The 25856-nt window shown below is 43.9% G+C and overlaps 1 protein-coding gene across 1 annotated transcript in view; it reads left to right on the top strand.

The window, feature by feature from the left end:
* The window catches only part of LOC136586550 (sodium-dependent neutral amino acid transporter B(0)AT3-like), a 77855-nt gene extending 52353 nt beyond the window's left edge, over positions 1-25502 (top strand). The window contains exons 7-12 of the mRNA XM_066584686.1: positions 3089-3217; positions 3294-3450; positions 15746-15950; positions 20580-20739; positions 23024-23186; positions 25314-25502. Of these exons, the coding sequence (XP_066440783.1) occupies positions 3089-3217; positions 3294-3450; positions 15746-15950; positions 20580-20739; positions 23024-23186; positions 25314-25502 (1003 nt within the window). The remainder of the gene's footprint in view (positions 1-3088; positions 3218-3293; positions 3451-15745; positions 15951-20579; positions 20740-23023; positions 23187-25313) is intronic.
* Positions 25503-25856: the final 354 nt, after the last annotated feature.

Here is a 25856-nt window from a genome sequence, read left to right as displayed (position 1 = left end):
TATAATCGTATTTCGGTCGCACAAATACGCTGTGTATTTGCGAAATCGAAAATCGCTTATGCCTCCATATTTGGGCACGCAAAAAACGCAGATGGGCCCACTGAAATGGTGCGCAAATATGCAGTGAATACAGAGGTTTCCTGCGCATTCACCACGTATTTGCGCGGCCCATTCACTTCAATGGCCTATCGGGGTGTGTCGTACGCAACAAAATAGGTCATGCTGTGTGAAAATATACATCATGTGAATGACTCATTGAAACCAATGGCTTCTATTCACTGCATATTATGTACGTAAATACGCTTGTGTGAACAGGCCCCTACTGTACTGTCTTACAATCGGCCCTTTGAAGGTCACCATAAGCCCGATGTGGCCCTCGGTAAAAATGAGTTTGACACCCCTGCTCTAACCGTTTGGACAGTTTTCCCATAACTAGAGCATGATTCTGTTTAAGCGCCTGGGTCTGGGTGTAATATACTTCATCTTCCTCATCCCAAACTTTACTTCATTTTCAGGTTTTCTTTGAGCTCACTTATCTGAGACTCCAATTCACCATTTTGCTTTGCTAAGTGCATTTTCAACTCTGCAACTTAATTACACGCATATATCGTCTCTCTTTCTAACTTGCAACTCGTCATCTCCAGCTTTTGGGCTCTCCTATGCATTTTCTTACAGTCCTGCTCACGCTGTGCAGCTCACGCTTCCAGAAATAATTTTTAGCTCCATTTCTGAGGAGCTCATTCTCTTCAACCCCGACTGACTCTGTCAGTGTAGCCATCTGCTTCATTAGGAGTAGCTTTGTCTCCTGCTCCTAGGTGGTCATTTGAACCAACTCTTTCAGCAGCTCCTCCATGCTTGGAGGAGCTGTTTGCAACTTTTCATTTTCTTTTTCACCCTGGACCACAGGGTCTGCACTGACTACATCTGCTGTCTTACTAGAAACAAACTTCTTTCTCTTTGCATTTTCTTCACTATTTCTTCTCTCTAGCACTAGAGGCATATTTGAGCTAACTCCCACATAGGTGGTAGCTGAATTCCCTGAAACACCCTGCTCACCTGTGTAGGCTGGGGAACATTTCTACAAATTCTCGACATTTTATAGACAGAAAACATACCACAATCCCCCTCGCATTAGGCTTCTGTGTCATCCTGCAAGGAACACATCCTATCATGCAACATTTTCCTTGCATTTGTAACATAACCTTTTTCAACATTGCATCTATCAGTTCTTTTAAGTCCCATTGCCTTTAAGAACTCCATCACGCTCCAGTGGGGTTTTACTGGGTGCTTTACTCTGGACACCCATACATGCTAAATTCCACTTGCAAACATCCCTTGCAAGGCTCTTTTTGGTGGTCTCCCTTGACAACTGCTATCTCTGTAGCACAATCCAATACAGACAAAAAACAAGTCCACTCACTTGGTTTCGCAGTCGTCATCTGCCTGACCTTTGTTGCCCCACAGCAACTGCACTTTCGGCCTCCTGGACCATTAAACGCAACTTGCGAACTTTTGTTGTCCCATGTCAACTGCACTTTCACTCCCCTGGCCCTTTAAATGTATCCAGCTAACCTTTGTTGCCCCACAGCAACCACACTTTCGGCCTCCTGGCCCTTTAAATGGAGGGATAGCTAACACTAGAGAAGAGAGAGTATTCAAAAAGATCTAGAAAAGCTTGAACAGTGGGAGGCAACTAACAGAATGGTAGTTACCAGGGAGAAATGCAAAGTCCTACATCTGGGCAAAAAAAATGAAAAAAGGACATACAGAATAGGAGGAATTGGGCTAAGCAGCAGCAAATGTGAAAAAGATTTGGGTATACTAATAGATCATAAACTGAACATGAGTCAGGAATGTGATACAGCAGCCAAAAAGGCAAACACAATTCTGGGATGTATTAAGAGAAGCATAGAGTCTAGATCACGTGAGGTCATTATTCCCCTCTACTCTTCCTTAGTCAGACCTCATCTGGAATACTGTGTCCAATTCTGGCACCCCACTTAAAAAAAAAATGAACAAACTGGAGCAAGTTCAGAGAAGGCTGAGAGGAGACTTAGTAGCCATCAACAAATATCTGAAGGGCTGTCACAGTGCAGAGGGATCAGCCCTATTCTCATTTGAACAAGGAAACACTAGAAGCAATGAGATGAAACTGAAAGGGAGGAGACACTGATTAGATATTAGAAAAAACTTTCTGACAGTGAGGGTGATCAATGAGTGAAACAGGTTACCATGGGAGGTGGTGAGTTCTCCTTCAGTGGAAGTCTTCAAACAAATGCTGGACAGACATCTGTCTGGGATTATTTAGTAAATCCTGCACTGAGCAAGAGGCTGTACCAGATGGCCCTGGGGGTCCCTTCCTACTCTACTATTCTATGATTCTATGAAATGCAGCCTGCAGACTTTTGCACCATTCCCTGCCAGTGAATCCTCCACCATATGTGGCACCCTGGAGGTACTCGCTTTTCAAATTGCCATCTTTGCCTTTCAGCAGGAACGTGCACCATGTGCATAAAGGCTCCAAGGATTTGGATTACTTGAAAACTCCGGCTTCCACCTGTTTTTATTCCATATCACAGTAATCACTTAAACCATACAATGACTCAGAGTTCACAATCCACTGGGTCTCCGTCACTATCCTACACCCGGGGCATCTAGAGTGTGTCCTCCTCTGTCAGACCCTTGTGACAGGCCCAGACTGGTCATAACGGACCTTAGGCTCCATGTGCCTGATGGCTGCTCCTTCAGCCTCTCACTCTCTCTGGCTGCCAGTCAACTTCCCTCTGAGTGTAACAGGAACTCATACTTATATTACTTCCTGCCACACCCACAGGTGTTTTCTCTAATTTCTGCAGCCCAAATGCCTGTCTACAGCCCTCTGCAGGCCATTCTGTATACTGCAGCACCACAATATATTATTATTAACACATGTATATCTATAGATATATATACATACACATCAAGGACCCTGAAGCTTTATTCCATCTGAGAGAATCTTCAAGTGGGAGGGTCTTATTGCTAGGTTCTAATTAATATCTGAGAACTATAATCAAGCATATTTTGAATAATTATCTTGTTTTCCCTCTAGGAATGATTGTCAAAAGGATGCTGTGACCATAGCGCTCATCAATAGCATGTCATCACTCTATGCTTCCATTCCAATATTTTGTATTTTAGGATTCAAAGCAAAAACTAACTACTGGCAATGCTTGGACAGGTAAGTGCGGATTCAGGCACCCGTTTCAGAAAATGACATTTACATTTGATGTAGTTAACCATTTTAACTATTTCAGGAATATAATCTCCTTAATGAACGAGTTTGATCTTAGTGAACTGAATATTACGAGAGATAACTACAGGGAATCTTTTGAAATTCTTAATTCAAGCCACACAGAAAGGATTCTACATTTAAAAATGAAAGAATGTAACCTGAATGAATTTCTTGATCAGGTAACAATTTAAAAAAATATATTTAAAAAACGTGAAAGTATTTGTTCCACTAACACATACATGGATATTCTTGTGGCCTGTCACACCACATCCAAGAGAAATGCTGTCCTAAGCTCTCACTCATGACCTGAAGGTTGCAGGTTCAATCCCTGTGTGATTCAGGTAGCCGGCTCAAGGTTGACTCAGCCTTCCATCCTTCCGAGGCTGGTAAAATGAGCCCCCAGTTAGCTGAGGGGTAAAAGATGACTGGAGAAGGCAAACCACCTCACAAAAGCAGTAATAGTTTCTGAAATACTACGTTTACCATGTGCCACATCAGAAAGGCAGTGGGAGATTAGGAAAGTAATCAAGTGGCTCCAGTGCTGGTGCAGGAGCGAGGGCTTCAGGTTCCTGGAGAATTGGGCCGACTTTGCTGTTGGCTACAGGTTCTATCATAGGGTGGGCTGCATGTCAATGGGGAGGGGGCAGCTGTGCTGGGGGAGAAGATGGTGAGAAGGTTGGAGGAGAGTTTATAACAAAGGCTGGATGAAAGCTGTGACTAGGTGGTGAACTTACAGGGTTACAGTCTGTCCGGAATGCATCAAAAGGGGGAAAGGGTTTGTCTTTATGTAAAATCCTATTTAAAGACCACAACACCTAATAACGGCACCTCTTTACTGACAGTGACTAGCCCTGAAATCAGCTGATCGACAGGGATCCATGCTGATCTGCTATTGATGACCTATCCTGATATAACTAGATGATAGGAGAGATCTCTGTATAGTCCTCTGATGTATTTATACATAGTTATTAGAGCGCCCCCTTGTTACAGTCCTGGGTACAATAGATGATGGGAGAGATCTCTGTATTGTCCCCTGATATATTATACATAGTTAGTAGAATTCCCCCTTGTTACAGTCCTGGGTATAATAGATGATGGGAGAGATCTCTGTATTGATATATTATACATAGTTATTAGGTTGTCCATCAGCCATCTTTTTTACTAAACTAAATAACTCCAATTTTTAGAACCTCTCTGGGTATTGTAGTTCACCCATTCCATTATTTACTTCAGTTGCCTGCCTTTGAACCCACTTAAGCTCTGATATGTTCTTCTTGAGTACCAGTGTCAGGACTCGATTCAGGAACCTCCTACACACTCCAAGCAGTAGCACTTCTTATTCAGCTATCCAGCCTTTGGAGAGCTCGCTTTCTGAAACTCAGCCTTGTTCCAGTAATCCTGATCTAGTCCCTGTTTTGGCTCCACCCTACCTGTTAATTGGACTTCCTATAAAAGCCTGGCCCTGCCACTCACTCAGTGCGAGATTATTCTGCTCCACTGCATTGCTAAGTTCTTCTTCTGCATGCTACTCTGCATTTACAACAAGACCTCATGATATCAACTCCAGGTTTTCCATCTGACTATGTTTCCTGCCTCATCCCATCCTTTGTAGTGCAAACCCAGACTTCCCATTGCTGACTCCTGGCTTCCATCTAACTACTCTCCAAACCTGTGGCTGCTACATCAGAGGCTCCTATTCAGTGCCAGTAAGATGCTACACAAAGACTTCCCGTTCATGATTCTTGGCTATCCAGACTGCTCTCTAGTGACCTGCATGGCTACTACACCCGTGGTTTCTATCCAGCCACGGTAAAATGTTACAACCAGTGCCCAAAACTGTCCACAATATTCCATGTGTGGTCTGACCAGTGACTTGTAAAGAGGAAGAACAATGTTCTCATCATGCGCCCCTAGACCTATTTTGATGCACCCCATGATCCTATTTGACTTGACCACTTGACACTGGTGGCTCCAGTTAACTTTATAATCAACTAAAATCCCCGAGTCCTTTTTAATGTCCTTATTTTTTCAATTAATTTTTATTCATGAACCATGGTACATGTCATAAACATACAAAAATTGCACAAATTAAAAAGCTTAGTCACAATGATTTAGTTGGAACTCAATCACATAAAATTTTCTAGTTTTCAACATTTCAACATATTAATGCTTGATCGAAAACAAGGATTCTGGAGACTTTAATAACGTTTTATGAAATAGGAGAGGTGGGGGGGTAGTCATAGGGACAGGAAGCTATAGGAGGGAAGGAAGAGGCAGGGGAACCAGGCTGGGAATGAGGGGAGGAGGGATAGGGCAGGGTCACCACATAATGTTTGCTCAGTATGATCCTGCGCGTTTGTTTCGCATAGGGATCTGCTAAAGAGTTGTTCTTAATAATTATAAAAACTATAAAACCATTTAATGTCATTTTTGTAGGGTGTAATGGTGACATGTATTTCCCTGCCTATGTGCATAATGTACATTTATCACTGTTATGCCTCATTTGACACTTTTTTGCCCACACCCCAATTATCCAGATCGATTTGCAACTGCATTCTGTCCTCTCTTCTGTTGATTACTTTACATATTTTTGTATTATCTGCAAATATTGATGTTTTACTGTACGATCCTTCTACCACATCATTAATAATATAATAAAAAAAATAGGGCCCAATACTGCCCCTGTGTTATCCCACTAGTAAAGGTAACTCCCTCCAATACTACCCCTGTGGCACCCCACTAATAATGGTAAATCCTCCAATACTGCCCACCCACTAGGTCACCCACTAGTGACAATGAAGCCTCCAATACTGCCCCCTGTGGTACCCCACTAGTAATGGTGACCCAATCAAAGTAGGTACCATTTTTAACCCCCTCTGCTTTCTATCACTGAGCTAGTTACTTACCCCCTTAGGGCTCATGTCCACGGGCAAAATAGGATTTAGGATCCGCAGCGGATTTCCTGCATGCGGATCCGCATCCCATAGGGATGCATTGACCACCCGCGGGTAGATAAATACCCGCGGATCGTCAATAAAAGGGATTTAAAAAAAAATGGAGCATGGAAAAATCCGGACCATGCTCCATTTTCGTGCGGGTCTCCCGCGGGGACGGCTCCCGCGGGCTTCTATTGAAGCCTATGGAAGCCGTCCGGATCCGCGGGAGACCTAAAATAGGAATTTAAAGTATTTACCATCCGGCGCGGGCGGGGAAGGTCAGCTGTTCCTCACGGCCGCATCTTCCTTGCTTCGGCTCGGCGGATGTGCCCGGCGCATGCGCGCGGCACGTCGGCGACGTGCCGGCGACGTGCCGCCGGCGTCAGGAATTCATCCGCCGGCCGAAAATGAAGATCCGGCCGTGAGGAACAGCTGATCTTCTCCGCCCGCGCCGGATGGTAAATACTTTTAAATTCTTATTTTCAGCGCTCATGTCCGCGGGGCAGGAGGGACCCGCTGCAGATTCTACATGTAGAATCTGCAGCGGATCTGATTTTCCCCGTGGACATGAGGCCTTACACACATTCTCGCCCAGACCAAGCTTTCTCTTTTTATATACCGACCTTTTATGTGGCACAGTATCAAGTACTTTGGAAAAGTTCAGATAGAGAAGATCCAATCACTTTCCCCAGTCTAGTCTAGAACTTACCTCCTCATAGGAGCTGATCTGGTTGATTTCACAGGAGCCATCCCTCATAAACCCATGCGAATATGAGTTATACCATGAGGTCCTCCAGGACAGTGATTCTCAAAAACTCTTCAAACATTTTACCCACAATAAAAGTCAGGCTTACCGGTCTGTAGTTTCCAGGTTCACTTTTTGACCCCTATTTTTTCAGAATCAAAAGTTTATTAAAACAACAAGGATAAACGGAATAAAGTAAACAGGTACTTAATTAGACGTAATTGATAATAACAAAGCAGAAAATAAATTCTAATTATGATAATCCAAATGTTATCGCAGGCACTAGAGAACCTGGATACAGTAGCAATGTAGAATAGTATGGTGCCGACGAGTATCTATGCCATTTCAGTTAGAGGATGTTTATACAAGTAGGCCTGGTTGATCAATATCATTCAATCATATTTTAACCAATAAATAGAACAAGAAACAAGAATGATAAGGACAAATGTTCAAGGAAGGTTTACATAGCAAATACATAAGGAAAGAGAGAGAGAAGACAAACAACAACAAAAAGAGGTCGGGGTGGAGAAGGAATTTTTTGTAAGCCAATGAGCCAATTCCGCACTATCTTTAAAATCTACCCAACAGCCCAGGTATGGTGAAATGCATCAGTCTTATCATTGTCATCAGCCATAATGCGCTCCATTTCTTGCAAAAACCTCCCCTATTCCTGAATAGAAGGGCTGGTAGGAGATCTCCAGCGCATAGGAATAATTGTCCTAACCGCCAAGAGAACGGGTCGCAGGATCTATTTTAATACCAGGAAAAAAACTGGAATGATAGAGAGTAAGGCTGCCTTTGGTGAAGGGTGTAGCTCGCACCGATATACACAATTATACGTGGCAAATGTGATTACCTGGCAAGTCCACCAAATGTGACCCATAGACCCCGCTCCAGACATACATCACCAACAAGCCTCAGGAACCCAAAGGGTAAACTCAATGCAGGGAGACCGGACAGCGGTACCATGGTGTCATTGTTCTGTAACTTCTCTCCTGCGCAGCACAAGCTGTCGGCATCTTTTGAGTGAGCAGGAACACTTTGGCTCAGTCTTCAGAGATCTTCCTCTCATGCCCTTTGAAAATCCAGCTGTTCATTGTACGTGAAAAGCATGGACTGAAATCACAGAGAGAATGTGCGTTGGTGGGGAAGCCCACATTAACAAGACCTCAAATAGTGTGAGGGGCCTGAATGTAGTTCGAGTAGGACCTAAGTTTACACATGATCACCGTTCAAGGGAAACCTCTCCAGGCGATCACTACTGATAATGAGGGAAAATCTCCGCCATCAGTCAGGATCTGGCTCAAGCGGGTCTGATCCCTAGATAACCATATTAGAAAATCCTTGGCGTCCAGCGCTGATTCAAAATCAGGGTTACCAAACAGCGAAGTCAATGGGCATACCGAGGAAGAGATATGCAGCTCTGCAATGAGTTTGTCCCAGAGACACAAAAAATGAGTGATCAACATAGGTAAAGAGTGACAGAGGTGAAATTTGGGTCCACTTACCCAAGGAATGACAAAAGCACAACAGAGGATAGCTGTTCCTCAATCCTGACTCCCTGCCTCAAATCCCAAAACCTAAACCAATCGGTTAACATCATACTGCCGCCTGATATTTGCTAAAGTCATGGAGGCCTACCCCTCCACAGCTTTGTGTGAACCCCAAACAAAGTGATCAACCTCCGTATGTAACTGGCTGGAAAAAGATAGGGAACCCGGCTCGGAATAATCTGGAATATATATAAAAAACGTGGCAGAATATCCATTTTGGGGCATTTATTCTACCAACCACAATAGATGAATTCTGTTATAACTTCTAAAGTCAATATTGGTTTCTTGTAGAAGGGGGATGTAAAGTTAGAGTAAACAATTGTGAGAGTTGAGTAGGAATCTGAGTCCCGAGGTATAGAAGTAAGCCTGCCGGTCACCGCAGAGGGAAAGCCCTAGATAGGTGTTCCAACTCAGAATGAGGAAGGGAAACATTAAGGGCCTCTGTTTTCCCATATTTTCCTTTAAAGTTGATGATCTTACCATATCTTTCAAATTCCCCATTTACAGAAGACAGAAAGATATGGGGTGCGGTAACAAACAAGGGCAGGTCGTGGGCATATAACGCCAACTTGTGTGTCTGGCCACCCGGATGTAATCACCTTATATTTGGGTTTCGGCCTCATTGTAACAGCTAAATGTTCCATGACCAAAGTGTACAGGAGAGGGGACAGCGAATAATCCAGTCTGCAGGCTAGCAGAGAGAAGGTCATTAATCCGTACCCTCATGGTAGGACTATAATATAAGGCCATGCTTCTGTTGCACAGGTGAGGACCAACACTAACCTGTCAAAGAGTACTTTGGAGAAAGGACCAATGGACTCTATCAAACACCCTTTTGCTATCGACTTACACTAAGCATTTTGGGATGTTTTTATCTTGAGCGTATGACATTAGAAGGAGTGTGTAGTTGGTGTTCTTCCTCACTTCCCATCTCCGCACAAAGCCCATCCAATCATCATCTAGTCAGCCTCTAAGACCTGTCCCGAAAATAAGCCCTGGCATGATTTTTCTGGATTTTTAGGGAGGCTTGAAATATAAGCCCTACCCCGAAAATAAGCCCTAGTTACAGTTCATAAAAAAGGTCAATAGGAATGCATTAGGTGCGTGAAAAGGGACGTAAAAACGCTGATTTTTTACAGTGCTTTTCACTTACCCAGCAGGCTCGGTATAGGTCCTTTCCGCTGCTCTCCAGTGCCCAAGCACGGTTCCCGCAGTCCTCGGTCGCCGACACAGGATCACTTTCTGGTTACAACTCAAAGGATCAATGTTCTGCAAAGTAGAAGTAGCATTAGATGCTGAGTCCGTGGCCAAGCAGGCATGTCTATGACAGAGACCAGGCCACGTTTTAGCATTATGCAGATAACAAGTAGCAATGGGTATAGATAGCAGTGGAGTTCACGCTCCTCTGGGTTACAGGTTAACAAGAACAGTTCAAGGTTTGTGGAAAAGCAACAACTATAGAATTTGCCGCACAGATGTTTTACTTTTCAAGATGTTATACTCCTTAGCATCCACTAGATGGGAGTAGAGGATCAAAGATAAAGTGTTATATTCTGTAATGTCCACTGGGTGGTAGTAGAAGATTAAGAGAAATACACCATCTATTCCTACTGTAATGTCAGATTGAAAAATTCTAGTAGTGCAGACTGTTCACATGGTCCTAACAAACTGGAAGTTGCAGAATAGCGGATGGTGTAGACAGTGCAGGCAGTCCGAAAAAATGAGGGTAGATTCCCTGTATCAATATGGGCACTGTATGTGGCTTCTAGAGTCTGTATGTTAGTCTGCAGTGAGTGATGAGGTAGTCTAATGAAATCTGTTGATGACCAGGAGGCTCTAGCTATGTTCAGATGATAGTTAAAATAATTACGGTCACTAGATAGCACCAGAGTCTTATCTTTAGGATTGAGCTATTAAGTTTAGAGGAACTTGGGAAAGTCCAGACTGCTTTAGTGCTGTGTCTCTAATAGCACTAAAGTGGTACTATTCTGCAATTGTCCTATGCCTACCACCGTTCCATCGTGCAAAGATGGCGCCCATGTGAGGATCAATGCCTGGATGGAGCTGCAATCACTGCTGACCCACTAGGATGGCAGCTGCAGAAAGATCAGGCATGCTTGGGACCTCTGCAGTTGCACAAGATCAGCACAGTTTCAGAGCCTTCGGTGAAGCAGAGACAGCACAGTGCTGGTGGAGAGGAGCTGTGCAGTCTGTAGTGCTGATGGATCTGGCACCAGGCCGCAGAGTGAGGAAAGGCCGAGATCCTCCTTCCAGGCAGGCCGCAGGCAGGCCCTATCGTCCGGGACATCCAAGCATCTTCAGCACGTGTTCACAGCATGAGGGGAACGTCAGCAGTAGATAGCTGGGGAATGGTAGTGGAAAGAACCGTGATGCCCAGAGCTACTCTACGGTCCACTTGCTCCTACCAATAGCTAGGCCACACCACTTTTTGTATGGCGGCATTACATCTCCTATGTGTTAATCCAGTGCAATAGACCCCATCACTATAGAGTCCTAAAATATAAGAAACAATGGTCTGTCTGTCACATAACTGAATATCCTTAGAACCCGGGGGTGTATATCATCAGAACCCAGTTATTCGTCCATTTAAATCTTTTTAAGGCAACTCCGCACTTCTTCCTGAATTAGACTGGTGATATTAAATGGAGAGTTCCCTTTATCACCCTGCATTTCATTTTTCCAAGTTAATACACAGTCGAAAACACTATTTAACAGATTTGATTTCACCTCATCTCCCTCTACAATTTTTTGCGCTTTACTTTTTAAAGGGCCAACACTTTGTTTTAATCTTTTCACTATTTATATAGTTGGACAGTTTAGGGTTAATTTTACTTTCTTTGGCTTTGAGTTTCTTCGCTGCTTTTATTTGCTTTTTAGGTTTAATCTGTTTATTTGAATTCACAAAGTATAAATGCAGAACAATAAAACAAAGCAGATACAATAACACTCGGGGGGCATTATGTGTATTTATGTGTGATTATTACATAGTTCATATAGCAATGGACCGTCCTCACAGATTAGGTGGCTCAGCTGTCTGCAAAGGATGTCGGAGGATCCACTGCAGATTCTAGGATCATCGAGTATGCCGAAGGGGCTGGGTACCCCAGACTCGATCTTACCGACTCCAGCAAATACGTTACTCCCCAAACATAAAATACTCAACACTAAATCAAAAGGAAGAACAGGGAAGTACAAGAGGAAAAAAGAAGAGAAACTATAGACAAAAAAGAGAGAGAGAGAGAGAAAGGACAGAAGGAACAGGGTAAGGAAATGAAAGTAAGAAAAAAAGGGAAAGAAGGAAAGTAAAAGGATATCATTTACCTCAGTGCGGCTTACTCCAAGAAACTCCGGAAATCAGACGTATCCAAGAAAGAAGACCAGGAGATCAACTGATCTGGGGTTCTGCTAAGATCAGGCCTATTCTCAGCTACTAACGCCTTCATATGCAAGTTCTACAATAGATGGAGGTTGCATACTCCACCAATGTCTTGGAATCCATGCCTTTGCAGCTGCTGAGAAGTAGCTCAGGATGCCTTTCTTCACAGAGGAGAAGCTAATCGGAATAGTGGAGAGTAAGGCCAGTTGAGGAGTCAACACAAGTGAACAGGGAGTCACATTTTCATACATTAAGAAGCAGGGGCGTAACTAAAGGCTCAGGGGCCCTGATGCAAAACGTGAACTGGGGCCCCCCCTCTATCTGTATCTGTACCCGTACCCATACCTAAACCATGCTGCACAGAGACATAACTTGAAGCTTCTGGGCCCCAATGCAAAACCTGTAACAGGGCACCCAACTATAATGCTTTATTCATAGTACTGGGCTCCCTAAATGGAGAAGAGAGGCCTTATGGGCCCCTAAGGCTCCTGGGCCCAGGTGCAACCGCATCCCCTGCACCCTCTATAGTTACGCCCCTGTTAAGAAGATAGCACTCCAAAAAAATCCTAAAGTCTGTGCAGTCACACCGGATCGGAAGTATGGTTCCAACAGCCAACCCACAGTGCCAGCAGGAGTCAGAAACTGTTGACAAAGCATGATGAATGAGATCAGGACACCGACACCGTCTAGCGAGCAACTTGTAGACCATCTCTTGCGCTACACATGCTAAGGGCATTTTATGCAAAAGCAAGAGAAGGCTTTATCCCACTTAGTCAGGAATTGAAATTTGCTTCTCCAGGCTGTGGCAAAGGTGGATTCCCCGGGAAGAGAATAACGATTAGAAAGTTGTTTCCTAGCTCACAATCTCTCAAAAATCTGCAATCTTGCAATAACAAATCTTCAATTGGAATTGAGGGCCTGCAGATGGTAAATACCAGACTTTGATATCAGAGAAGAAGCCAGTTGCAACCACATCAAAGTCCCTGATGTCGCCTGTCTCTTGCCAGCCTAAGAACATGCATTTTTCTTGTCTTGGAGGAAAGGTGGGGGTTGTGGAAAAGTGGGGCCAAGGTACCCTACCGGATAGATTGCCTCTAGCGATACGGCTATTTCATAATGTTAGACAAAGGAGTGAAATGCAAGAAACAGTCTTTTTGGTGTAAGCAGGACAGGGTGTGGAGATGAGGCTCCATCAAGTGCACTTTTAGCCATTGCTTAGATTGGCGATGGTAGTGCCAATCAAGCAGTCTAGTAAGGATAGCAGCTGAATGGCATAGTTTAATGTTTTGTATCCCAGCGCCCCCTTGAACAGGTCAGGACTAGAGATGAGTGAACTTACTCGTTTAGGGCGTTTTTGCACTCGAGCACCGCTTTTTCCGAGTAACCGACTACGCGGACAAAAAGATTCGGGGGGCGCCGGGAGTGAGCGGGGGGTTGCAGAGGGGAGTGGGGGGGGAGGGGAGAGAGAGAGCTCCCCCTGTTCCCCACTGCTACCCCCCGCTCCACCACGCTGCCCCCCCCGGCACCCCCCGAATCTTTTCGTCCGAGTGTCAGCTACTCGGAAAAAGCTGTGCTCGAGTGCAAAAACGCCCTAAACGAGTACGTTCGCTCATCTCTAGTCAGGACCCAATTAAGCCTGCTACTTCTTTTCCCCAGACAAACCTACAGAAGGTTGTTTCTATCTGTTTAAAAAAATGTTCAGGTTTTGAATCCAGTAGAAGTAGCGTGGCGTCACTTCCATTTCCAGGATGTTGATTTGCCCAAACTAGGACAAATAATTTTTTAGTCAATGTTCAGGTTCCTTATCGTGCGCTTCAATAAAGGAGCATAGTGCAGCGTGAATAACTGAGACGGATCTGCAGAGATATACACCTAAGAAATGAATAGCGGGGGACCTCCACTCACCATCCAGATGTTCTATTACATTGTGATTTGCTGCTTCATCTATTTGCCCCAGTAATAGGTTTTCAGTGGCTTCTGTTATATTTGGTGGTCTATAAAAAAAACCCTATGAGGATTTTATTATTGTTTTTTCCCCTCCATGTATCTCTACACATACACACTTCACATGTTCATCTCGCTCTCATATATCTTCCTGTAATGTGGGCTTTAAACAGGCTTTACATAAAGACAACCCCCCCCTTTTTTTTTTCTTGTCTTTACAATCCCTTCTGAACAGACTGTAACCCTGTAAGTTCACCTCCCAGTCATAGCTTTCATCCAACCAGGTCTCCGTTATTCCCACTATGATAACGTTCTCTTCAGACAATATTACTATCAGTTTGTCATCCTTACTGGTCAGACTTCTAGCATTAGTCAACATATAATGTAGAAGGTTTTGGTAATTTAAGTGTATGCCTATTTACTATTCTGCCATTTCTAACTGTACTAACCCCTCCCACTGCTCCACCCCCATTCTCATTACTTAGTCCCAGGTCACTATCTACATTATCTTCCTCTCTATCTCTCTAGTTGCCCCCCAGTCCCTAGTTTAAACACTCCTCCAACATTCTAGCCATCTTCTCCCCAGCACAGCTGCACCCTCCCCATTGAGATGCAGCTCATCCCTATGGTAGAACCTGTTAGCCCACTTCTCCAGGAACTTTTCTACCTGTACCATGAGCCTTTCTAATGTGGCACATGGTACAGGTAGTATTTCAAAAAATACTACTTTGGAGGTCCTCGACCTGAGCTTACATCCTAGTTTCCTGAAATCATTTAAGGATCTTCCACCTACCTCTAACTTAGTCATTGGTGCCATCGTGTACTATGACTGCTGGATCCTCACCAGTCTCTCCCAATTATCTGTCAAACCGATTTGTGATGTGTGAACTCAAGTACCAGGAAGACAACACACCGTTCGACGATCCCTGGCTTTGTTGCAGATTGCCCTGGCTGTCCCCCTAATAATTGAGTAGAATATGCTATGTACCGCTCTTTACCTGTGCCAGGGTGAACGGCTTCTTTGGACACCAGGCGAGGGCAGCTCCGTTTTATTTTCTTCGTAATTTCCTATAGTCTTCATTTTTTATGACTCTGGAGGGACATTTTGGGACTTCAGAACCAATTACTAGTTTTCCATAAAGTTATAGTCTGATGTTATGTTTTCAGTTTACGATCACAGCAACCAGATGACTTATAAATAAAAGATAATCTTCATATTTAAGACGTTACTATGTAGGGATATTGCAGGGCAAGCCTCGGCATAACAAGGCTGCCATTATTAACCCCTTCTGTTTATCCTCAGGATTTCACCTGATTAGTGCTGGCTCTGCTAATGGTGACATTGATTGCCAAACACTCTCATTGTTAATGTTGAAGATCTGATTGGTGGCCAAGAGCCTTTTAGATAAACATGTAATAAAAGTTATGTTTTATTTATAAGGAGAAATTAATCCTTTTGCTGTGATAATTGTCTTACTAATTAATTCAGTGAGAAGAATGTTTTCAGCTTATAACGATCGCCCCAAAACCAATTAATATTGTAATTTGAGAGACCACTGCGCATGTATGTAAAAAGATGAGCCAGGCTCAAATGCCCCAATTACAGTACCAACTTCAGACGCACCAAACATTGTGAGCTGTAGGGGCCCCAAATGCATCTAGGGAAAAGTAACTGGATAACACAGCAGCTGGTGTAGCCGGGCACATTGCCCTCCTATCAGAGTCATACGGTACACCTTGTATGAAGTCACAGGCATACGGAGACCCAGCAGATGCCCACGCATTCATACATGAGGCCTGAATAAAGATTTGAGGCACTTTTAGCCTTTGAATAGTATAAATCTAGCAGAACTATAGCCGATGCTTCCTCGGTATAGTAACATTATGTTCCCTTCGCAGAGTGCATCTGGCACCGGATTGGCATTTATTGTCTTCACTGAGGCCATCATCCAAATGCCCGGCTCTCAGGTGTGGGCCATTCTCTTTTTTATAATGTTGTTCAGCCTTGGTTTGTCTTCAATGTTTGGAAATATCGAGGGTGTGCTGACGCCAGTGCTGGATCTGCAAATATTTCCTAAATGGATTCCAATTGAGGCTATATCCGGTAAGTTCAAAACATGATCACTAGTACATCTATATGTGTATAAAGGTGAAAGCCCTCCCTGACTGACTGGCTGACTCACTCACTCACTCACTGACGGACTGACTCACTGGCTGACTGATAGACTGACTCACCGACTGATTGACTGACAGACTGACTCACCACTGATTCTCTAACTTCCCGGTGTCGTACAAACATGAAATTTGTCAGGAGCATTCTTTAGGTTTGAAATAGGAAAAGTAAAGGGGTCACAACTCGAAAATTCACTGCTAAGTGCAAAAGTATTGGCACCCCTATGAAATGTAACTTCCCGCTGTCGTACAAACATGAAATTTGTTGTACAAACATGAGAGCTGCTCTGTGATTGGTTGTTATATATTATACTGAGGTAACATGAAAGCTGCGCCGTGATTGGTTGTTATATATTATACTGAGGTAACATGAAAGCTGCACTGTTATTGGTTGTTATATATTATACTGAGGTAACATGAAAGCTGCGCTGTGATTGGTTGTTATATATTATACTGAGGTAATATGAAAGCTGCTCTGTGATTGGTTGCTATATATTATACTGCTGAGGTAACATGAAAGCTGCGCTGTGATTGGTTGTTATATATTATACTGAGGTGACATGAAAGCTGTGCTGTGATTGGTTGTTATATATTATACCGTTGAGGTAACATGAAAGCTGCGCTGTGATTGGTTGTTATATATTATACCGCTGAGGTAACATGAAAGCTGCGCTGTTATTGATTGTTATATATCATACAGCTGAGGTAACATGAAAGCTGCTCTGTGATTGGTTGTTATATATTATACTGCTGAGGTAACATGAAAGCTGCGCTGTGATTGGTTGTTATATATTATACTGTTGAGGTAACATGAAAGCTGCGCTGTGATTGGTTGTTATATATTATACTGAGGTAACATGAAAGCTGCACTGTTATTGCTTGTTATATATTATACTGAGGTAACATGAAAGCTGCTCTGTGATTGGTTGTTATATATTATACTGCTGAGGTAACATGAAAGCTGCGCTGTGATTGGTTGTTATATATTATACTGAGGTAACATGAAAGCTGTGCTGTGATTGGTTGTTATATATTATACCGTTGAGGTAACATGAAAGCTGCGCTGTGATTGGTTGTTATATTTATACCGCTGAGGTAACATGAAAGCTGCAATGTGATTGGTTATTATATATCATACTGCTGAGGTAACATGAAAGCTGCGCTGTGATTGGTTATTATATATTATACTGAGGTAACATGAAAGGGAGTATTTGAGGCTAATAAGAAGGCCTGGAGTCAGTTAATAATGTCTGTCACAGGCCGTACTACTAGGGACTGATCTGTCTGCTTATAACCCTCAAACACATAGAACTCTGTGGAGCTGGAATTCCCAGAGTGAGAGAGAACTTTCTACAAAGGTCTATAAGTCACATGTTATGTAACTTTACATTTCCTTGGCTTGGCTTGTGAGCTATATATTTAGAAAAAAAGACTTTTATCCCACCTTAGACGGCTTCTAGCTCCTGGTTCCATGCAGCAGGTGCGTCTCCAAGTGCTTGTACAGCCTTGCAGTCACTTAGGCTTTCTTTCACAAGTAAGTTCCATAGAAGGAGAGGCACTGGTGTGAGAAACTTGCTGCTTTATTGTTTCAAAATTGTGCATATTCACAGAAAAACAAGGACCGGTTTCAACTCTGTCAAGAGCCTTGATCAAGGTGATCAAGGCTCTTGACAGAGTTGAAACCGGTCCTTGTTTTTCTGTGAATATGCACAATTTGTAAACAATAAAGCAGCAAGTTTCTCACACCAGTGCCTCCCCTTCTATGGAACTTACTTGTGAGCTACAGTATATACTGTGATATCTGTTTGGTGGTCCTGTGGTTGGGGAGGTTAGGGGTATGTTGGTAAGATTGTAAGCTCTTGTGCTGTGCTGCCGGTGCTTCCCTAGCATCCTCACTAATTGTTCCTTTTTCTAGGGTGATAAAAGGTAATAGCGGCTGGTTAGAGACAGTCTGCAGATAGGCAAAAGCTTGGAGTATATTGGAAGCACACATTATAAAGCACCACGCTGCATGGCATAAGGGTCTCGGCTTCTCAGCTGAGTGTATGGAAATATCTGGGGGGTTCTTTTTGGTAAAGAGTTTAACTAAACTAAGTAAAATCTCATTTTTACTAAGTGGGTCGGAGTCGCCTCTTTTGTTTGAGACTTCGCTGTATCCTGGGGAGTCCTCAGTATAATATATAATAACCAATCACAGCGCAGCTTTCATGTTACCTCAGTGTAATATATAATAACCAATCACAGCGCAGCTTTCATGTTCTCTTTTTTTAAGCTTCCTTTCTGGGCAGTGATGATGCACTTCCTCTCCCCTGTTGCATTCCAGGCCACAGTGCCCTCTGGTGGTCAAACAACAAAATGTCAGTTATAACAGCATAAATTTATTTACAGAAACAGGTACATTCACTACAGGAGGGCTGTTTTCACCATCTTACACCTACATAATGACAGGGGGGGTGAAAATTGACAGATGTAATTCACAATTGACACAACAGTACTAGGAAGCCGAAGTTACTTAATCAATCAAATGAGCAATGGCATGTCAGTCTTATCTGAAAGAGTAATGTCACCAGGAGGACATGCACCGGACCAGAACTCTACCATGCAGATGAATAACTGCCGCTCTCTGAAAGGAGGGGCCAGAATACATACACTACAGTAAGGGTTGATTGGCCGGCTGGGGTAACCACCTCCTCGCTGACCAATCAAAGCCCACAACAGCAGATAATGTTGTCATACCATGTGCCATGATCACGTGGACTGATGCCAAGATGTCACCCTGGATGTTCATACATTGCATAAAATCTGCAGTGTTTAAAGTACAATTCATGTGGATGAGATTTCAACAACTCTTATTAACATGGTGGGGAAAAAACTCTATTCAGAAGTCACAGCTTAGCTGACATGCGGTACAGATGTTAAATCCGCAGCGCGCCAATTGTGTGCCGTGGATTTACAGCGTGGAATTTAGCCATTTCAGTGAGCAGAGTGAATTCCATGATGTAAACAAATGGTGCCGACCGAGTCAGATTGTTGGGGCGCTTATCTTAGTAAATCTGCACCATTGCTTCTGCTTGTCTATGATGATATATATAATCTAAGAGTAGGACAGACCGCATACATGAGGGCATCTAGTAGACCTTCAGACAGCTGCAGCGGCCGCACCACGCACTCCCCGAGCAGCAGAGACCTCATCTAGACATGTGGATAAGGCCAGGGGCGTAACAAAAGGCTCAGGGGCCCTGATGCAAAACGTGAGCTGCCCCCCCCCCCCTCTCTGTATCTGTACCCGTACCCATACCCAAACCATGCTGCACAGAGGCATAACTTGAAGCTTCTGGGCCCCAGTGCCAATCCAGTAACTGGGCCCCCAACTATAATGCTTTATTCATAGTACTGGGCTCCCTATATGGAGAAGAGAGGCCTTATGGGCCCCCTAAGGCTCCTGGGCCCGGGTGCAACCGCATCCCCTGCACCCCCTATAGTTACGCCCCTGGATAAGGCATTATAAACCTAGAACATCTTAGTGAGCTCCAATAGGGGATAGCAGCTGCTATCTGACTCCTTGTTGTGCTCACTGCATCAGGGTTCATTTTACAGTGTAAGCTGCACCTCTTGGTTAGAAGTCACTCTTAGGGTGCCCACCCACTAGCGTTTTTTTACTGCGAAATTCGCAGCGTTTTTTTTTTTTCTGCAGGGGTCTTTGGGCTATGGGACATGCAAAGCTAAAATCGCGATCGCGCAAAATCGCGATATCGCGGTAAATCGCGATTTTGCGCGATCGTGATTTTTACATTACAAGTCCCATAGACCCCCTGCAGAAAAAAAAAAACCTGCGAATTTCGCAGTGAAAAAAAACGCTAGTGGGTGGGCACCCTTAAAGGGGTTGTCTCGCGAAAGCAAGTGGGGTTAAGCACTTCTGTATGGCCATATTAATGCACTTTGTAATGTACATCGTGCATTGAATATGAGCCATACAGAAGTTATTCACTTACCTTCCCTGCGCTGGCGTCCCCGTCTCCATGGCTCCGTCTAACTTCAGCGTCTAATCGCCCGATTAGACGCGCTTGCGCAGAAGAGTCTTCTGCCTTCGGGTCTGTCCGGCAGCAGTGGCGTTCTGGCTCCACCCCCTTCTACGCGTCATCGCGTAGCTCCGCCCCGTCACGTGTGCCGATTCCAGCCAATCAGGAGGCTGGAATCGGCACACGTGACGGGGCGGAGCTACGCGATGATGCGTAGAAGGGGGCGGAGCCAGAACGCCGCTCGTGCCAGACCGAGCCAAAGGCAGAAGACCCTTCTGCGCAAGCGCGTCTAATCGGGCAATTAGACGCTGAAGTTAGACGGAGCGATGGAGACGGAGACACCAGCGCAGGGAAGGTAAGTGAATAACTTCTGTATGGCTCATATTCAATGCACGATGTATATTACAAAGTGCATTAATATGGCCATACAGAAGTGTATAACCCCACTTGCTTTCGCGAGACAACCCCTTTAAGGCAGAACCTGTTTTTTTACTTTAACAAAGTTGATCTTTTTTTCATACTTTTTCCTTTTTCTTTTCTAGGTTTAATATGTTTGATATCGTTTGCATTTTCTCTTATTTTTACAATGGGATCTGGAAATTATTGGCTTCAGATCTTTGACACCTTCACGGGTTCTTTAACACTTTTAGTGGTCGTTTTCTTTGAAGTGATGGTTGTTACACATGTCTACGGTATTGACAGGTAAGATACATTTAGCACTTTTTGTTTAGATATATTATACTGTCTTAGCTAATGAGTCTAATCAGAGTGACATTACAGTACATCCTTGTATTTACACTTCGTATCACACAATAGTTTAGATGCTCATGGATTCTAGTCGAGTCGCTGTACTTGGTTTCTACTGAAGAGACTTTCTCTGTCCCCGGTTCAGGGTAGTTCTGCTTCTGTCTCACTCGCTCATCAGCTCTCGGCATCTCTTCTGAGATTAGTAGCTACAGCCGAGGATGCTATTCAGGCCGTCTTGGAATATCGAAGGATATAAAGTTTTTTCATAAAACTGAATATAAAAAAAGTTTCTAATTATTGGCTGAATAGAACAATCAACAATATCCTGCATGGACAAAACCTGATAGCACCAGATAATAAGGCAGTAATGCTTGCTATCTATTCACATGGGCCACGGCTATATGAAAAAAAAACACTTTACTTTTGTTTTTGTTTCAAATGGATTCAAATAATTGTAATATCCAATTATCTATTGAATATTAAATATAAGTTGTTTAGGTATGACTAAGAACCAAACCAAGTTTAAAGTGTGGAGGGGGAAACCTTCCTGCTGGATGCACATTTTGTATATTTAACTATACCACTATTTATTAGGAAATTATAGCAGGAGTGTTTCCGTGGTACAATGCGCTACACAGCTCTGCTACATGCACATCACATACATACAGCTCTGCCACATGCATGTCACACACAGCTCTGCCACATGGTCGTGTCACAGACACACACAGCTCTGCTACAGTCACATGTCACACACAACTCTGCTACAGTCACGTCACACACAGCTTTACTACATGTTCGTGTTACACACACCACACACAGCTCTGCTACAGTCACATGTCGCACACACCACACACAGCTGTACTACATACATTCTTCATCTGCCTCTACTGGTTTAGGATCTGTGATGACATCACCATCATGTGATCAGGGGCGGAGCTAAGAATCAGTGACTGATTACATGACTGACTTCATCACAGGTCGTGTCAGCACATGGCTGCTGTCAGGCTCTGCATGTTTTATGCTTTAGGACCTGCGATGACATCATCGTCGTGTGATCAGGGGCGGAGCATGTAACGCACTCACTTACGGACAAGTGGTCCTTAGCACTTTGTTGTACTAATAAACATTTGCTCTTAGGGTCATTGATGCTGAAGAACTAAAGTTCATATACCCTTTCCTGCTACTGCAATCAGCTCCACCAACTGTCATTTACACTGTACGCACAATTCCTCTCAATATAGACTTAAAAATCTTGGAGTAACAGCTGGTGTGCGTGACAGAACTGACAGAACTGTGTGCACCGCCTTGTATGTTCAGACATATTCACCCCTGGAAGCATGCTACAATACTAATTCTGGTGGACTCATACGGAAAACTATGTGATGCGTCTGTATAGATTCATAAGGCTTGGGTGCTATTACACGAGTGCTAGCGGTGGCCAATGGTGCTCACGTGTACCAGACAAGTGCAGCCAGGAAACAAGCGCCGTTACACGCCAATAACAGTTATCAGAAATACGTGCTCGTGTAGTAGCAGCCTTACAGTGGAGGGCTACGGACCTATATGGAAGCCCTATTACAGCACTATACAGAAGAGGGCCATCATTCACCCCGCACACGAGCACTTCCTGCAGACTGTGAACCAGCAGCAAGAAAACTGGGGAGGTATAACCCAGCCCCTTGAATGGCGGGAGCGTCGCTGGGGGTCTCCGGGGGATGTCTACATATGATTGCAAAGAAACATGGATGTGTGGAAACTCGTTATTTAATTGCACATTCATGCTCAAAGTAATAAAAGGGCTACCTTAACCCTATCAGGGGGTTTTAGGCTCAACTGGATGGACAGATGTCTTTTTTCGGCCTTACATACTATACTAATATGTTAACTCTATTTGTTCTAATTTTAGCAAAATCATTTCTAAATTTATTTATATCTTTATATATATTTTCATGGTCCTTTTACATCTCTAAGGGAGGTTTCACATCTGCGGCTGGGGTTCCGCTTTCCTGCTCCATTCAGGGGGAAAGAGATGGAAATCCCTGTAACCAAACAGCACTGAATGGACCCCCTTGATTATAATGGCATCTGTTGGGTTTCTGCTCAGCTTTTATACGGAAGTATGCGCTTTTTCTTCTGGTATTTTGAGCCAGATCTGCAGTGGAAGCTCCAACCGGAAGATCCAACGCAGATGTGGAAGCGCCCATAACTGAATTACTACTAACAATACTGTTTTCTGCAGGTTCAATGAAGATATAAAATGGATGACCGGCAGATATCCAAATATTTACTGGCAAGCTACATGGAGATATATCAGTCCATTGCTAATGGCAGCTGTGTTCTTCTCATATATTGCAGTTCAATTTTTAACTCCTTTGACTTATGAAACATGGGATCCCAAATATGTAAGTAACTTACGGTTTGTCACCATCAGCGCACGAAGAGAGAGAAGTCTCTGCATCATAGAGATAATGCCACCATGAAGATTTTGGCGCAGCATTATGCGATTTTCAGGGTGTGAACCGATAAAGTGATGCAGTTTTGGGCCAAACACATGATAGGGAAGAGTGATAAAAGAAAGTGTGTGATGATGTGTGATGATGTGTGATGACGTCACGTCCAGGAAACTGCTTCTTGTAACTTATTTGTGCTTAGCTAAAAATTAAGGGACAAAGATGCCTTAAGATACGAGGATACTGGCCTGAGCCATGTCATCAGACACGTCTACTAAACGCTTCATCATAGGGCTACGTACCGTTGGTTTGGCTTTGCGTTGTATCATGGCAGAAACTCAATGAGATTCCACAACAGTTGGTTGAATTTGGAGACGGTGGTCAGTGGAACGGAATCTGTAGCGTCATAGTGGTTGGAGCACCGATATGAATCCCCCGAAGCACAGATCAATGCGTCTGGCATCATGTACCAACGTCTCCACAATCCACAATTGGCGACATGCTGCGTAGTATGCAGATAGATTTGGATGCTCCAGCCTCTCAGTGATTGGCTGAGGCAGGCTTGCGGACCAGCGGTTTGTTGCAAAGACTGCCCTCACACCCCACCATCGTTGTGAACGCCTGCAGTGATGTCGCTCTAGAGTTACCATGACGGATAGCACATTGTGGTGTTCAGTGACAAATGGAGATCCTATCTCAGCAATGATCACTGAGCGACGGTCTTGAGGCAATATTGGAGTAGGGCTGAGCATCACACGGCTCATCAACGTGAAGCCAAGGTTTGGGATGCCATCAGTATCAACAGCCGATCACCTCTACTATGCATCAATGGCACATTAATGGCACGCTGCTACATTGATGAGGTGCTGCAGCCTATAGCTTTAAGAGGTACCCAATGCTAACTTACCAGCAAGATTATATATGTCCCCACACAGTAAACATCTGCAGGTGTGCTTCACAAGGTGTCCGGGTGATTCCTTGGCACAGTGAACGTTGCAGGGCTTCCCTTAAAGGGACTGTCCACCCAAACACATACTAGATTGTGTGCTATTTTCACACCTCTAGGCTGGATTCACATGGGGTGGACTTGCTGCGAAATTCCCATGCAGACCCTCCGCACGGAGATTCCGCTGCGTTTACAGAAGCAGCAAAGTGATGAGATTTTGAAAATTTTGTCCACAGGCTGCAGAAATATTCAGCACAAAAGCCGAGCGTAAATTGACATGCGGTGCGGAATTCAATTCTACAACATGGCAATTTTATTGCTGTTTCCGCTGCAGAATTCACCTCTTCTCCATGAGAGGGAGGAGTCCACAAAGGAGGAAGCAATAAAACCCGCTTAACAATCTGCACCAAATGGTGTGGGTGTTAAGGCAGGCTGCGGACATTCCGTGGCAAATCCGGCCCGTGTGAACCCAGCCTAAAGGTCTGGTTTGGACCTCAGGGCTCTTGCACACAAGTGATAGGTTTGCTTGCGATACGAGAGTGAGTGAAAACACATGATTATGGGACCAATGATTTTCAATGGTTTCATTCTCTTTTGTGATGTGTTCACTCTAGCCAAGTTGCGATAAATAAAATCTGCGGTATCGCCCATTGAAATCAATGGGAGAAGATTGTGAAACAGCCTCCTAGTCGCCCAGGATAGAGAGGGGGGGGATAGAGCTACAGGGGAACTCCTACATAGCTCCCCATATTTGGAGAGAGGGCTAGAGGGCTTTCCAAGGGCTTCTCCAAGAGCAGGGTTCTCATAGTGATTCTTCTCTAGCCAAGAGAGTTGGCGGGGCTAGAGAAGAATCATTATGGGAGCCCCTCTAGCCCCGCCCCCTCGCCCTATCCATATTTTGTCTGCAGTCCGTGGACCCCCATGCACTTACATCAGTACAGGGTTGTATGGTGAACCGCAGGAGAACTTCATATTGCAGCCATAATGCAGATGCCAAAATACTACAAACTTATGAGCGGCTACAATCGGCCTTCCTTCTGTTATTTTTATTCCACAGCCGATAGCATTAGTGAATCCAGATAATGTGTTATGTATCATACGGGTGTAATATTCAGTTTTGTTTCCTCCTACAGGAAAACTTTCCTATGAAGAAGACTGAAGATTATCCCACCTGGGTTGTGACTATTTGCATTTTGTTGGTGGTCCTACCTTGCATGTTTATACCATTTATTGCACTTCTCCACTTTCTTCGAAAAAGGTTTAAGAAAGAAGACTCTCCAGCAGAAGATCCGAAAAGTAAAGGACCCGGGATTATTTTATAAACAAATAAAACCTTTCTAAATTTTAGTGAATACTTGGTGAGTTTTGTCCGTCTTTCCGGGCTCTCTTCACATGCATTGTGTTTTTTTCTGTTAAATGTGACAGAATTTGCAATGGAGTTCACTAACAGAGCTTTAGTGCAGATATAATGGCAGCCTGGGGCCTGTTATCGTCTGCGAAACCAGGTATATCGTGATTATGTCACATTTGTATTAAGAGGACAGCAGCTGCCTGGAGACCCTCACGTCACACTCAGGCTGCTGTAAAGAATGATCACGGCACTTTTATAGTGTTTTAAATCTAAGGGTTCACTTACCTTTTTAGCCAATAAACAAGTGTGGAAAGTTGTAGGAGTT

The sequence above is a fragment of the Eleutherodactylus coqui genome, chromosome 12, assembly GCF_035609145.1.
Source record: "Eleutherodactylus coqui strain aEleCoq1 chromosome 12, aEleCoq1.hap1, whole genome shotgun sequence".
In the NCBI taxonomy this organism is placed as follows: Eukaryota; Metazoa; Chordata; class Amphibia; order Anura; family Eleutherodactylidae; genus Eleutherodactylus; species Eleutherodactylus coqui.
Note: the sequence above shows the minus strand (reverse complement) of the source record. Positions and strands in the feature narration are given on the sequence as shown.